This window comes from Nuphar pumila, chromosome 11 (genome assembly GCF_984573655.1).
Source record: "Nuphar pumila chromosome 11, dmNupPumi1.hap1.1, whole genome shotgun sequence".
In the NCBI taxonomy this organism is placed as follows: Eukaryota; Viridiplantae; Streptophyta; class Magnoliopsida; order Nymphaeales; family Nymphaeaceae; genus Nuphar; species Nuphar pumila.
Window position 1 is genome coordinate 187,293 of NC_143259.1, and position 15,926 is coordinate 203,218.

A 15,926-nucleotide genomic window follows, 5' to 3' on the forward strand; every position below is an offset into this window, starting at 1 on the left:
TTGATTAAAGTACGAGACACTCTTAATGGTGATTGATGGAACGACATTCCTCCTATGACGATAAGAAGCATATGAGTGAAAAAATTTAGTATTACCGTCTTCAGTCGCAAGCCATTTTACTCTAGTCTGCTACTTTCATCTAACTTCCTACTTGATCCTTCAGGTTTTCAAAAGCGTTAATAACTCAATGGATCCAGCCTGCAAACTCTGCAGGTGCAAATCAAATAGACTCTGGGAAGACATAGTTTGATACAACGCCGAAATCTCTTGCTCCCAAGCAGTCATTTGCTAAAATTTAACTACATCTCGATTATGAAGCCAGGCCTTGATATCCTTAGCGAGACGAGACAGCTTCTCATGACACCGGATAGCTGTCCACTACTCATTTGAGGGTTTGTTTCAAGAGTCAGAAATAATCGTGTGAAAGTCTGGCTTCTGGAGTCACCATTGTTCAAACACAAAACTCCTAGCGAATTTAAAATCATCCCCCCAAAGAATGATTAACTGACCATGATCCGAAATACAAGGTGCAAGCAAGACACACCTGACATCGGGAATGAGATCCAGCAGATTTGGAGTGCCCAAAAACCCTGACAAGAACTCTGCAGCATGGGCAAATCCGCCTATTCGACCAAGAAAAATGCTCCCCGATAAAAGGAATAAAGTAAAGATGATGCCGATAAACAAAATCTTGAAAACCTCTCCTAGATGGATTAGGAAGAACGAGGTTATTAGAATTATGAATAGACAAAAGGCAATTAAAATCCCCCATTAGAAAATGGTACTCCCTGTTTGAGACGATGATCCTATTTAAGTCATTTTAGAAAGCACACCTCATGACGGCGTAATTAGAGCCATACACAACAGTGACCACGACTCTCTTGCCACTATCTTGTAAAGTGAATGCAACATATAATAAAAAAAGACCTATGTCTAGCTGAAAAATTTGTAAAGACTGTTTTCCCAAAATAAGGATACCACCGACATGGTTGACCGCAGGCTTAAAAAAATAGTTAGCACCCCTCCATATACCAGAGGCAATAGAACGAGAAATGTCATTCATCTTGGTTTCACAAATAACAATCAGGTCGGGCTACGCTTGGCGGGGCAATTCAAGCCTCTGATATTCCAATAAAGAGACTTCATGACATACAATCAGGAAAAATTCGAGGAGTGTGTGGTCTCGCTGACCTTTGTGGAGACCTACCATTGAAAGCCATAATATTGAAGGGGTTTTTCCTTCTACTTCTACTACCATTGCTAACATGCCGATGTCGAACAACCCTCGCACGCTCAGTAATCCTCGAAGAATTGAAAGAATCAACTCTCAGACTGGAGACAACACCAAGTGAAGGACCTAGGGAACCACATACGATAGTAGAGACTGCCGAAATGGTAGATACCATATCGACAATTATATGAAGCAGTTGCGATGAGCAGAGAGATATTAAGCATCTGGGCTGCCTCTCCAACCTCAACACCCAAAGGCGACAGAGGGGGGGCACTGTCGAGGAAGGGGTGGAGCGGAAGGGAGAGCCACCCCCCCCCCCAAGAACTACACGCAGAATCAGTGATGGCAGGGACAGTAGTAGTGGCCTCAGTGATGTAAGCGAGAAAGGAAAAAGAACCGATAGGCCAATAATCATGCATCTGTGAGTCTCAGTGGAGCGAGCATTAAACTCCATAATGTGAACCGCCATATAATCAAAACACCTGATTGAAAAAATAATAAAAGATGAGAGCAAAAATGACCTTTTCTTACCTTTTGCATAATTGTCCAACCATGCCACCAATCCACCTCGAGAAGGGGCGCTAGTCGTGTAAAACGCAGAGTCATTGACAGCAAATCCATGATGGGCATGAGTATGTAAAATAATGATGGACTGATCACCAGCAGAATAATAATCAAAATTAGTTGCAGCAGATTTCTCGAAGCACCCTAGCAGCACGTTTGGCGGTTGTTGAAAGCGGGATACGAGGAGTCGAACAGGCGTGAGGGGTTTGCCATCGTCCACCGAAGATGGTAACAATTTAGCCAAAATTAGAGTCGAAAAGGATTTTTTGGTGAACTGTCTGGGCAGAGCATGCGAGAGCCAGACCGGGACCCAGATAGTCCCAATTTTGATGGCATGAAAAGAAATCTTTGGCTCCTAAAGATCTTCAATCTGCACCCATGGCAAGAAAGAAGTACGATGTAGAGGCCGCTTAGAACTCTGACGGGTGAAGTGGCACCCCAACACAAAAGAATCGTGAGAATCAAGAGACTTATCGATAGAATGGTGATGAGAAACACTTGTTTATCTTCGCTTCCAAAAATGATGACAATGAGCAAAGAAAGATGAACCACACCTATGACAATCAAAGCGTTGCTGAAAATTCAGAGAGAAATATGTCATGCACCACCAATCTTCCGGTCTAGCGTGATGCAATTAAGATCTTGTGCAAAGGGCATAGAAGAAGCTTTGCCATGGAGACGAGACCTACTGCCAGCCCCGATCAACCACCCAACGCAGAAGCTCCAAAAAAAAAAAAAAGGCAGGTCAAGCAGAACCATGGCAAAGCAGGCTTCAAGAGGCTCTCTTCTAACGACACTGATAAATTTCCTTACGTCTGAGATATGTAGAGAACCTGTGTCCAGGCATGAACCAAAGACCTTCGAGAGATTGAAAATTAATCGATACTTGAGTCTGAATGACAGGTAAACATCAAAACCCCACCGTCGAAGAACGAATATTGTGCCCCAGTCATTAAGAGCATCCTGAATGATACGGAGCGCCCACTGATTTGCTCCCAAAAAGTGATTGAAAGAAAGACCTCATAAAATGCACGATGAGCGACTCATGAGAAAGAGAGAGGGGGGAGAGAGAGAGAGGATAATATGATTTGGGATGTTGAATGGCGGAACAAGGCTAGATGCCACAGGAGGGTGCCACGACGTTGGATTGAATTTCAGTGAATTTTTGGTGGGTTTCAGGTCATGGGTGGAGCAATTTTCTGGTGGGTTGTAGGTTGTGGGTAGGTTTTCATCGTAGAGAGAGAGCATCTGGCTACGGGAGGCGCGATGGACGGTTGCAGTCGGTGGTCGACCTAGGGCTAGAGCACGACGTGTGAGCAAGGGTGATGCAACCTCCAAATATCCAAAGAGCTGAGGATCTGCTATCAATGGCCCTCTTCAATAGTCATAAAACCCCCAAATCTCCAAATAACGGGTTGTTGGAGGCGTGGTGGACGGTTGGAGTCGTTGGTCGACCTAGAGCACGTTTCGAAGATGGAGAGGGAGGAGATGGTGGTGATGGTGTTGATGGTGGCAGTGGTAATGGTGTTGATGGCGGTGGTGGTGATGGCGGTGGTGGTGAGGGCGGCCCATCAGCTGTGAATGCTTGAAGGCTTCAAGTGGACAGAGGTGCTTCAATGGCTAGGTGGGTCTCAGAGAGAGAGAGAGAGAGAGAGAGAGAGAGTTATGTGAACCAAGATTTTCATCAAATTTTTTTACTTAAATTTAATTGTAAGGATGTGATCTGTAAGCTTGATTTTATAACTAGCTCATTTGATTATGATGCATAAGTGAGATTTTAAAAATCATATTCTTTTATTGAAAATGCACGATCCAACATTTAATTCCTAGCACATTCATCGTGTTGAACACATCTGCGTGGTTGGATTTGCAGAAAAAAAGTGCAAAAGCGTAGTCCAGGCGGTAATTTTCATAATTTTTAGTCAACAATATATATATATATATATATAATGTGTGCTTAATAAAGAAAGCACTCCACCCTTCTTATTTTCATGTTTGCAGGTGAGAACCATGCTGTTCGCATTTGGTGTTGCTCCATTCGAGAGTGCACTAGTACCAAGTACCAATCTATGTCTCAAAGACACCACAAAAAGATACGGGACACACCATTTTTGTGTAAATTCTTTTATTAAAAATGATGTAAAAGAGGACATAACACGAGGGGGCCTTAATTCCTCAGACAGATTATAGGAAAAAGAAGACGACACGATACGAGCGTGAATTGGATTATCTTGTGACGTACTAACTAATTTGTCGAGGAGGGGGCACATTATATATGAGCAAGATGCCTTAATCCAATTTGGAATCCCATCCTCACATTTATAATTTGTTTGGGGACATTGGCATAATAAAGGTTTTAGGTTGGTTAGACTTGGGAAACATGACCCAGTGGCCGCCGCCAATGGTGAGTCCGGTGTAAGTGGTGACCATGGAAGGCGGCTATGGTAGTATTTCAAGGAAGGATACAAACGAGGTTCTCTAAATCTTTACGAGATTTTAGTGATTTTGATTGACCGATCAGTAACGGGTTTCGGGTCACGTTTTTCATAGATCCATTGACTGCCAATGCTATCACGTGTTAAGAAAGAAAAAGAAGTGCAACCATTATCACGTGATTATGATGAATGTAATTGAGCATGGAGCGTGCTCCCATGAGTTTCATGGGAGTTTCGGACGGACGACCATAGTGCTCTCTCTCTCTCTCTCTCTCGTTTTTGTCTCTTCACCTCAACGAAGCAGCATAAAGTATTGTCTATGGACTCAGTCAGCTTTTGAGTAAAATTACGGAAAGCCCCCTTCCATTTCCTTTTCCATTTCCTCTTATATTAACTGTCGCCTTCTCCATCCTCATTTAATTTTTTGCCAACAAATATTATCGGTTAAAAGCTATCCGGTTCACTGAAAACCCAAAAGGAAAGCGGGCAAGCGAGAAGCATCTGTTGTTGCACACTGCCGCTTGCGCTTGGAAGATACCTTTCCTTTCCATTTGAGATTTGAGGCCACAAAATTTCATTTCCTCCCAAGTGATTGAATTGAGGGCATCAAGTGCTTCCCTTTCCTTTTTTTTTTTCTTTTGTTTCCCCCCATTTGTGCTCCTCTTGTTCCCCTCCTACCTTTGAACCGCCGGTACCAGTACTAGTACTACCACCGAGTTGTTGCTCTTGTTCTTTGTTGTTGTGTTGGAGTAATTTATAATTGTTATTACCAAAAAAGAGGAAAAATCTCAAGCCCCCTCCCACCCTACGGTTCTCCTGGCTTCCCCCTCCCTCCCCAGCAGTGTGCAGTAAGCAGTCACCAGTCAGTACCACCACAAAGACACGGTTGATCACCTCAAGAGGAGGAAGATGGCTTCAGGAAGCATGCCGGCTGTTTCATTCTCCGGGCTGAGGAGGCGGTCCGATTGCTGCTTCAACGACTTAACCGAAGGTTTCGATTTTGTGAGGATGAGGAGAAGTGATGGCCCTGCCTTCCAAAAGGTCGGGAGGTCGCACCGCGTCAAGTCATTGGTTGCCAGGAATTCGAGTTCCTCCGAAACGGTGGAGTTGGAGCCTGCTTCGGATGGAAGCCCACTCCTAGGTATTATTATTCACATCTCTCTCTCTCTCTCTCTCTCAAACGATCAAATCAAATTGGTCCATCTCTCTCAACAAGGCCTTGCAAACTAATTGTTGAGACTCTCCGTCAATTCATCCCAAACCCTCTGTTTCCATTTGTTCACAATCAATCAAATTGGTCCATCCCTCCTAAGAAGGCCTTCTAACAAAGTGACTGTTGAGTTGCGACTCTCCGTTATATTTCCCAAGTCTGCTTCCTTCCCACCGCGCTCTCCTAACGTGAACCGGCCTCTTTTCAAGTTTCAACCCAATAAACGTGATGTCGAGAAGAAGACGTTTCTATCAATCTATGTATCTCTCTTCAAACCAGATCCGAGATTTCTTTTTCTCAGCGTGATGTGCTTTCCTGGGGACGAATTTTGAAAAGATTCTCACGGACCCAGAAGCTGTGGAAGAAAAGGTCCCTGTTTTTTTTTTATCGAACCGTCTTTTATATCCGACTACTGCTACGCCTCTTGCTTCTGGTCGTCTGGGAACCTGGCCGAGTTGGAAAGGATTGCTCAGAAACCAATAGCAGGCTAATCTTTGCCTAAACTTTATGAAAAATAAACCCCTCAATCGGTGGATCAGACTCCTGACTGTTTCGGCTTCTCTTCTGCTTATATGCATCTGATTGATTGAGACCATGCTTTCTGATGCAAGTTCCTAGGCAAAAGTATTGCGAGTCCAACCACAAAACCGTTAGGAGGAAAACCCGCACGGTGATGGTGGGAAATGTTGCTCTTGGCAGTGAGCATCCCATTAGAATTCAGACCATGACGACTAGTGATACCAAGGATGTTGCCGCCACTGTTGAACAGGTTCAATCCTCTTCTTCTCATCTTTTTTCTTGATGACTATTCTCTGCCATTTTACTTGCTGGATTACTTCAAAGAACTATTACTTCCTTACGAAATCAGCTCTTCAGTTTTTGTTTAATGAAAATATGCATACTTTTTTCATATATACTGGTTCTGTTGATCCCTTCTGCCACCAGGTAATGAGAATAGCTGATAAGGGGGCAGATCTGGTCCGCATAACGGTTCAAGGGAAGAAAGAAGCAGATTCATGCTTTGACATTAAGAATACACTCGTCCAGAAGAAGTAGGTTATTGTCCATCCAAGTGTATATTCAAGACTTCGGAACATATCTTCATGAGACACATCTGTTTTCGGCTTGTATATGCAGTTACAATATTCCATTGGTGGCAGACATTCATTTTGCTCCTTCTGTTGCATTGAGGGTCGCCGAATGTTTTGACAAGATTCGAGTCAACCCTGGAAATTTTGGTAAGTGCTGCTTTCAGACATTTGATCACCACCAGTAGTTTGTACCAAATCTTTGCTTCCTGAGATGACCAAGAAAGTTTGTTGCAGCTGACAGGAGGGCCCAGTTTGAGCAGATAGAGTATACTGAAGAAGAATACCATAAGGAGCTTGAGCACATAGAACAGGTTCAACCCATTCTCCCTACTGATTTTGTACTTTGAGCTGAAGCATACAGAAAATATAGATTACCAGTCAATGGTGTGCTTTCACATGCTTGGATCTGTGTATGCTTCCATCTGATTGTTTACATGCACACATAAGCTGTGCTCCTAAGGTGATTCGCCTCTCAAATTTCCTATAACTTGCAGGTTTTCACTCCATTGGTTGAAAAGTGTAAGAAATATGGAAGAGCCATGCGCATAGGAACTAATCACGGGAGTCTTTCTGATCGTATCATGAGCTACTATGGTGATTCACCTAGGGGAATGGTGTGTGGACATTTGCTAGTTGAGCATATATTCTTATTGCATCTGACTATGTAATTAACCTTGTGCTTGCCTGGAACAGGTTGAATCAGCATTTGAATTTGCACGAATTTGTCGGAAGTTGAACTTCCATAATTTTGTCTTCTCCATGAAAGCAAGTAACCCTGTAATCATGGTTGAGGCATACCGGCTTTTGGTAGCTGAAATGTATGTTCAGGGGTGGGACTACCCACTGCATTTGGGAGTTACTGAAGCCGGTGAAGGTGAAGATGGACGCATGAAATCTGCAATTGGTATAGGAACCCTTTTACAGGTTTTTCTCTACACCCCTTATCCTATTTACCTGTAAGCCTGCCATCATAGGAATCTTTAGTATGTAAATTTAGCTGCAGGAAAAAGTTCTTGCTTAATGAAGTGACCTCAGGACACTGCTTTCTGAGATTATTCATGGAAATTCTTTTATCATCTATAGCTTTCTTTGTTCAGTATCCAGGAAGCCCTGGTTTCTTAATTGTTTTTATTCATCTTGATTTAATTACTATCACTCTAAGTGTGCTGATCAAATTTCAACCTCTGTACATGCATGATTTGTTGTGAGCTTTTTCATATTTTATCATCCATATTTCATATGGAAATATTAGATACATTGTCAACTCATATACTTTTGATCAATATGAAACCTGTTGCCTCACTAATATTGCTCCTGCCTTGTAGCCGTGATGGTTATTAAAGTTATCAATGGTTAATGCTAGTGCTTTTCCTTTTGCTATACAGGATGGCCTTGGGGATACAATTCGAGTTTCCCTTACAGAACCCCCCGAGGAGGAGATAGACCCTTGTAGAAGGTTGGCTAACCTTGGCATGAATGCTGCCAAGCTTCAGAAAGGGGTGGTATGCACTCCTGATGATATCTTTGTTTTAAACTTTTTCATATATTAAATATCATAATGTAATTTTCCCATCTCTTATGATGTCTCCCTGGGAACAAATTCCTACAGGCACCATTTGAGGAAAAACATCGTCGTTATTTTGATTTCCAGAGGAGGAATGGTCAACTGCCTGTGCAGAAGGAGGTCAGTTGCTTTGATTCATAATTCCTAATTTTGCACCTTGTACAATCTGGCTATGAAAGCCGATGATCAATAATATGCTTTATTTTCATTAGTTTATATATTTGTGTTTATTTATGAACTAGCATTGGGTTTAATGTAGGGTGAAGAGGTGGACTACAGAGGAGTTCTGCACCGTGATGGCTCTGTTCTCATGTCCGTATCTCTGGATCAGTTGAAGGTACCACCTTGGCTGGGACTTCCTGCTTGTCAGGCAGTGCCTTGCTTTCTTTTTCCGGTATTTGTGAAATTGGCAAGAATACTATTCCAATTTTGCTTCAATTAGTATGAAAAGTTTAAACATAATATACACTAAGCTATGCCTATGAAATTATGGCTTGCATGGGTGGAAATACCTGCTAGTTTCACTGTTATTTGTGCTTGTAATCTGGTATTTATTGAGTTAATACCATTTCAGCTCCCTTCACTTTGTAACCTTTTTTCCCTTTCTGGTCTTTATGTATTTATGTTTTTTAGCAGATGCCTGAGCTCCTTTACAAGTCACTTGCTGCAAAACTTGTGGTTGGCATGCCGTTTAAGGTTTTAAATCTTTCATTTATCACATTAGCTTTTATGGTTTCTTCTGTATACCATTTGTGATGCAGTACTAGTATGTTTACATGTAACAGGATCTAGCCACGGTGGATTCTATCCTATTGAGAGAGCTTCCCCCAGTGGAAGATGCTGATGCTGTAAGGATCTTCTTCAACTCTTGTTTGCACCCTTTTTCTTGGTGATAAAAGTTGACCAATTAGGGTTTCTGAAAACTATGTCACATGGATATGGCTCTATAGTATGGTGATGCAGCCATTTTTATGGAGTTTTCTGCTGAGTATTGTGTAAGGGTATACAGTAAGGGATTAAAAATGGCATATCCGTGTGAGCCTGAAACTTGCAAAAGCAGCTCACATGGAAGGTTTTGTGATATGTCCTTTTTTCATTCAGTACTGATGCTCCAATATGGAGTCACTATTGTTAGCTTTAATAAATGTTGAAGATCCTCTTCCGGGTTATCCACCTATGCTCATTTGATTATTTGTCAGAGGCTGGCCCTTAAAAGACTGGTAGATATCAGTATGGGCATATTGACCCCCTTGACGGAGCAGCTCACCAAACCACTGCCAAATGCCGTAGTCATAGTAAATTTAGTTGAATTGTCTACCGGTGCCCATAAGCTTTTGCAAAAAGGTATGTGTCTTATGTTGGGCGGTTTTTCGTGCAAACCATGTCATTCTGCTCTCATAGTTCAGCTGTGATATTTGTTGACATTCAGGAACACGTTTAGCTGTATCTGTTCGTGGAGATGAACCATATGAGGAGCTCGACATTCTGAAGGAATATGATATCACTATGTTGCTGCACACCATACCATATACAGAAGAAAAAACTGGACGAGTACAAGCTGCTAGGAGGTAGATCACTTGTGGCATCCTAGCTTTCCCCACCAAAAGATTAAATTCTTCTGTTTCGATGGTTATTTTCTTTTCATGTAATGTCACATGAATTTCTTCTCTGTTCCATTCAAATTGTAGAGAAACATGTAATAAATATGCATCAATTTTCCCTGCTATTCTCTCATTATCATTTTTGTATGAACTTGTGAAAGAGTCTTACTCTGAGCCAAAAAGTAAAAGGAAAAAATGCCTTGCAAAAAAATTTAAAAAGACATAATGGCCTTTTGGAAGATATGTAAGAAAGTGACTTAGATAAAACAGGTTTCAAACATGTGAGACATCGTCTAATTTCAGATCACCTTGGTAGAAACAATCTTTGATCTGTTGCAGAACTAGAATCTCTGGATTTTGTGGCTTAGTCTTCTAATGTCAAATTTTGCCTGAAATGCAGGCTGTTCGAGTATTTAGCAGAGAATGCTCTCAATTTCCCCGTAATTCACCATCTACAGTTCCCTGCAGGAATTCACAGGTTGGTGCCTCTGAATCCCATGGAGTTTATCCATTCCAGGTGTTCAAAATGTTTTATCCTCCTTGACTAAATTTTTGTAACTGCAGAGATGATCTAGTCATTAGTGCTGGAAGTGATGCGGGTGCCCTTCTAGTCGATGGACTGGGTGATGGGATATTGCTTGAAGCTCCAGAACAGGACTTTGATTTTCTGAGGAACACATCATTCAACTTACTGCAAGGCTGCAGGATGCGCAACACAAAAACGGTAGGTTTATGGATGCCCGTGAAATTATATCATTAACTTTTTCTAAATTTGTGCAAATGAAAATGGTTGAATATGCACAGGTATGTTTAACTGTCCTTCCTTTTATTAACTTGAAATGATGTGTATTTAGCTATTTCTTTCTCAACCTTAATCTTCGTTAACACTTAACTAAAACAGGGTATCCATGTGAAAAATATGTTACACAGAATGCATGAAAAAATCCTTAAAAGTAGGCTCACTGTTCCCAACATGACTTGGAAATCTTCATTACTATGATAAACTTGGAAATCTTCATTACTATGATAAACTTGGAAATCTTCATTACTATGATAAAGGTGTCCTGATTATGTCCTGGATAATGGGGAAGCTTCTGCAATTCAGTACATTTTGCCATGCATGACTACTGTATTTGTCAAGTGCATGCATAACATGTGCCTCTGGTATTTTCAAAATGGATGTTAGTGGCTATAAAAATCTTTTGTCTTTACAGGAGTATGTATCATGCCCTTCCTGTGGCCGTACATTATTCGACCTACAGGAGATCAGTGCTCAGATACGGGAGAAGACATTACATCTACCTGGCGTTTCTGTATGCTTCAAACTGCAATCTTACAACTAGATGATCAGCATACTGATCGAGTCCTATGTCTTTCATTCTTTGGGTAAAATGCTAACAAGCTTTTTGTTTTTTATTTTGCCAGATTGCTATCATGGGTTGTATTGTGAATGGTCCTGGAGAGATGGCAGATGCAGACTTTGGATATGTAGGAGGTGCTCCAGGAAAGATTGACCTTTACGTTGGGAAGGTAATAACTTGATTCAATGGAAGCACAGTTTATGTGAAATAACATATGACCATAATGAAAACCATGTTCAACTTTGCTTTTTGTCCTTGGGTGCTGTTTCAGACTGTGGTGAAGCGGGCAATAGAGATGGAGCATGCAACTGACGCTTTGATCCAGCTGATAAAGGATCATGGACGCTGGGTGGACCCTCCAACTGAAGAGTGAGCGCCAGGGTAATCAGGTTTTCACACCATCAAGTGCTGCTATTTGTTCACCCCATAAAGCCATGCATGGGACAGTGACAAGCTTTCATACAGGAAGAGTACTCATGAGTGCCCTATCGTCATATTTGCATATGGAATAAAATTGTTATTAGTTCAAAGGTTTGTCGAAACTCAATCCGAGTTATTGTGAAATTCACCTTTCCATCATGTTGGAAAATGTGGTAGGTTAGGATATGATAATATAGTACGTGTTGGATTTTTTCTCTTTTTAGATAGGCAGGCTAGGGGATAAGCCTCGTAATATTTGAATCCGAGAGACCTTGGTTATGATGGTCCGACCTTACCAGTTACCATCCAGCTATCTATTTCGACCCACATGGATTTACAAAATCTAGATTTTGCAAGTATTAATGATCCAAAATTTGGTATGATTTCAAATGTAATGTTTAGTTTAATCTTAGGAAAACTGAAATATTCGATTTTAAGTATCAATTATCGTTATTGATTTATTTTGGGGAGATGCAATCATATCTTAATTATGTAAATAAAGCAGGAATGTGTGCAGGATCCATGTAATACTTAGGTCTGAACATGAAATTTACACGTTTGTAGCAAGTACTGTAAAATTATTCGAGAAGTTACCCATAATTGTTTTAAAGTTTTAAGCACACTCAACTCGTTCTAATTGTAAAGAACTGTATTTTGTGATTCAATAGAAAAAATAATTAGGTGGCCATTAGATTAAAGCACCATACTACCAATTATGTTTACCAGTTCATCCAAGTATTTCTGGTATATTTTTTTCTAATAAGCTAGTGAATTTGGATAAATCTAGTGTTTAATGTAAACCGGTGACTTCATGAATTATGTTAAATGCTACATGATTGTTGATCATGGATCCAACCCTAGAATTTTTTTTATCATGTATTCTATCTAAATTTTACCCACAACATCAAAGAAAAAGAGAATCTGTACCTTTCAACCAAGTTGATCAACTTAACAAACTCTTAACGATCGTCCAACTTATTTAGGAGCAAATTAAATGGGTTAGGCTTGGGTTTGCCTCGTGCTATAAGGTACTAGGTTACCTTTATTATTACTAGATAATCGCCTGCCCATATGGCCTAGCCCTATAAGATATCTTAAATGGTAAAAGAAGGTTATATATTTATCAATATTGAAAGGAAAAATAATGAAGATCATAAACATATTTATAAATTTAACACATTATAAAATATTTTCATTTTATGACCATTAAGAAAGGAGAGAAAAAATTATCAATCCAACTACCATCTCAAAATATAAGCTTGTCCAACATACATTATACCAAAATAGATAAGAGATATTTTTTTAAAAAAAATTATGACAAGCAAATTATATAAGAGAGTGTAACAACCACAAGGAACTAACTTACTATATGTTTTAATTTAAAACATATAGTAAGTTAAATAGAGAGATATTTTTAGTTGTATGTTTTAATTTAAAACATACAACTAAAAAGAACTTAAAGCAAATATATGTTGTTTTTATATAACTTACTATATGTTTAATTTAATACATGCAAGTAAAACAACTAAAGCACAAAAATACCATAAAAATACCACTATATAAAAGCTTGTCTTATCTTATTGATCCAATTATCCAACAAATGAACAAAAAATAAAATAAAAAAAACAGTTAATCATATTAAAATGAAAAAAGGGTTAATATATACCATAATGATAAATCTTAAAAGAGAAAAAATATAAGCATACCCTGTGTAAAGGAAAGCAAATTTTGAGGGAAGCCACAAGCAGAAATTTTTAGTCCAGCAAGTTTCTCATGTTGAGATGGATTCAACTCTAATCCAAATGCCTTTTATAGACTAGCCTTGTTAAAACGTATGCATCCCCCACCACAACAGGTCTTAAATGAAGGAAACTGAAATGCATGGTTTCCAAAACTGAAATTCATGCAAAAAATTTTAGGCTATGCTTTTGAAACGGGTAAGTTAATTGCAAATGGTCAGTGTGTTACAATTTTTCTTGCATCCCAACATGGACTTCAACAGCAGTTCAAAAGTTCTCTATACTCCAAAACCCCAACCGGGATTACTTTTGCAATTTCTCTCCATCAAGTAGTGTGTTACAAGCTAAAAAATTTCACTAAAGCCCGCACGGCTTAAGTTCTCCAGAATCTAACGAAGGCTTAGCAGCCTAACTTTCCTAAGAGGGGTTTCTTCCTCTTTAACTTTTCTCACTTATACTTTCCACTTAGCCAAAATACAAAAGCCATCTAGTCTTGAAGAGTCGGGCGCCCTTTTAAAAAGTCCGCCCTTCCGTTACAAAGGCAACTCGTGTACAAGTCATGGGTGCTGTGCCTGACGCCCACTTGCCCCACGTCTCAGCAGTTCTGCCCGAAGCTGCGCACTTCGGGGGCGAGGCCTTCACACGTCGTCTCACCCGAACTCCTTTCGCGGAAAGGGTTTAACAGTTCCCGCCCTCCGACTCCTCCTGAGGCGTGGCCGATGAACCCATCATCCATGTGTTGGCCACGTTTGAAGGTGGCTTGGCGTCATTGCCCGCAGCGCCTTCCGCGTTTGTCAGCCTGACCCACCTTTGCCAACCAACTTGCCCACACACGCCTTCCTCGCATTGGACTTCCGCATCCTTCGATTGCTTGTCCGAATGCCCACATCGTAGTGACCGCTTTATTTGCCTTAGCCTTGCGGTCTTTGGCTATTTCTCGGTTGAGGTCTTACAAGCCTCCCCCACCCACCGAGCTCGATGTTCCTATCGAGCCAGTTAAATAAGAATTAACTAGCTCTTCAAAATGCCAAAGGGTCGCATCATGCTCTTAACTGTTCTCAGTCTCGGGTAAGCCTCTCTACTTGACTAAGAACTCACAAAACCGAGCTTTCTTAACATGACCCTTCCACCTATGACCAAGGATTCAATCTACCTGCCGATCGAACTGCACACTCACATTTGGTGGAGCTCGGCTGGACACTCCTCGTGTTGGTTCCTCACTATCATCATGATAAGGCTTCAAGAAGCTTACATGAAAAACTAGGTGCGACTTAATCCTTGAAGGTAACTTCATCCTATAAGCCATTGTGCCTATTTTCTTAAGCAGTTTGAAGGGTCTATCATATCTTGCAACTAAGCCATGGTGAACCAACTTACTACTGATTTTCTTCCAAATCTGAGGGGTCAACTTGAGCATCACTAAGTCTCCTTCCTTAAACTCTAAGGGTCTTCTGTTTCGGTCAGTTTCCTTCTTTATTCTTTTGACATCTTTGCCTTATCCTTAGCTTCCCGTCTGTCGTGTACAATTTTAACTGCTGCAGTGCACTTGCCTTGTTCAGTAAGACCCAAGTCTACAGGAGTGAGGGGTTGATACCCTATCACTACTTCGAAGGGACTCCACTCAGTGTTGTTGAATTTCTGCAAGTTGTAACAGAACTGAGCCGTTTCAAGTAGGGTCACCTAATTCTTTTGGTTTGCGGTCATATAGTACCGCAAGTATTCCTCGAATACTGCATTTATCCACTCAGTTTGTCTATCACTTTGCAGATGGTTGCTTATCGAGAAGTTTAACTTAGTGTCAAGCAACTCAAATAGACAAGTCCAAAACTACACAATAAATCTGGCATTACGGTCGCTTACTATGTCAACAGAGACATCCCAATACTTTGCTATATTGCTAAAGTAGAGTATGGTTGTTTGTTCATCAGTACATGCCTTCAGGGCTGGGATGAACGTCTCATACTTAGAAAAACCAATCAATCACCACAAGAATTGATCCTATGTCATCCACCTTCGGCAATCCAGAGACACACTCTGTCAGGGTCAATCTGGAATAGGGAGCGACTGAAGTAATCCGCCTGACCACAGTCACTCCACCTTGTCTTGTTGACATAATAGGCATGTTCGACATCCTCTTTCATTTTTGGCCAAAAGAACCCTCAGTTCACCAAAGCCAAAGTACGGTCCTGGCCAGGATGGCCAGCCTACGGATTGTCATGCATCTCCTTCAGGAGCTCCCGTCAAATATCTCTTGTCTTAGGCACATAAACTCGGTTGTCTTTAGCATACAAGACTCTATCTTGCAGCTAAAATTGTCGACATGTGCCTTCCTTCACCATGTCGATTAAGCGAGCTATGACTGCATTCCTTGCAGAGGCTTCTCGAATCCACTGAAGCAACTCACCTGTCGCTTGCGATAGCACGACTGTGACACACATATTTGCTTGTGTGCCTCGGCTCAGTGCATCGGCCACTTGGTTTGAGTTGTCCAATCGGTGCACATTTTCCATTTCAAACTCCGCTAAGAAGTCCTGCCAGCATGCTTGTTTGGCACTCAGCCGCTTCTGAGTCAAAAAGTAGTTGTTTGCTACATTATCCATCTGAACAATGAAGAGTCTTCCCAACAGATAATGTCGCTACAACCTTAAGCAATGGACCACGGTTGTCATCTCCTTTTCATGTGTCATGTAACATTGTTTCGTCTATGAAA

At 40.9% G+C, this 15,926-nt stretch overlaps 1 protein-coding gene across 2 annotated transcripts; it reads left to right on the forward strand.

Moving 5' to 3' along the window:
- The first annotated feature begins 4,566 nt into the window (after positions 1 to 4,566).
- On the forward strand, positions 4,567 to 11,636 carry HDS (4-hydroxy-3-methylbut-2-enyl diphosphate synthase). 2 transcript variants are annotated; one of them, XM_089980894.1, is made up of 19 exons: positions 4,567 to 5,371; positions 6,052 to 6,209; positions 6,386 to 6,492; positions 6,578 to 6,678; positions 6,766 to 6,842; positions 7,026 to 7,145; positions 7,225 to 7,455; positions 7,917 to 8,033; positions 8,141 to 8,215; positions 8,355 to 8,432; positions 8,732 to 8,791; positions 8,881 to 8,943; positions 9,295 to 9,439; positions 9,525 to 9,663; positions 10,097 to 10,174; positions 10,261 to 10,420; positions 10,911 to 11,009; positions 11,122 to 11,226; positions 11,329 to 11,636. In XM_089980894.1, the coding sequence occupies exons 1-19, from the start codon at positions 5,140 to 5,142 to the stop codon at positions 11,428 to 11,430; spliced, it is 2,247 nt and encodes a 748-aa protein (XP_089837020.1). In that variant the 5' UTR covers positions 4,567 to 5,139; the 3' UTR covers positions 11,431 to 11,636. The 2 variants fall into 2 exon arrangements, with proteins under 2 accessions (XP_089837020.1, XP_089837019.1); XM_089980893.1 differs by having other exon boundaries at positions 4,569 to 5,371; positions 8,729 to 8,791.
- The last annotated feature ends 4,290 nt before the right edge of the window (positions 11,637 to 15,926 follow it).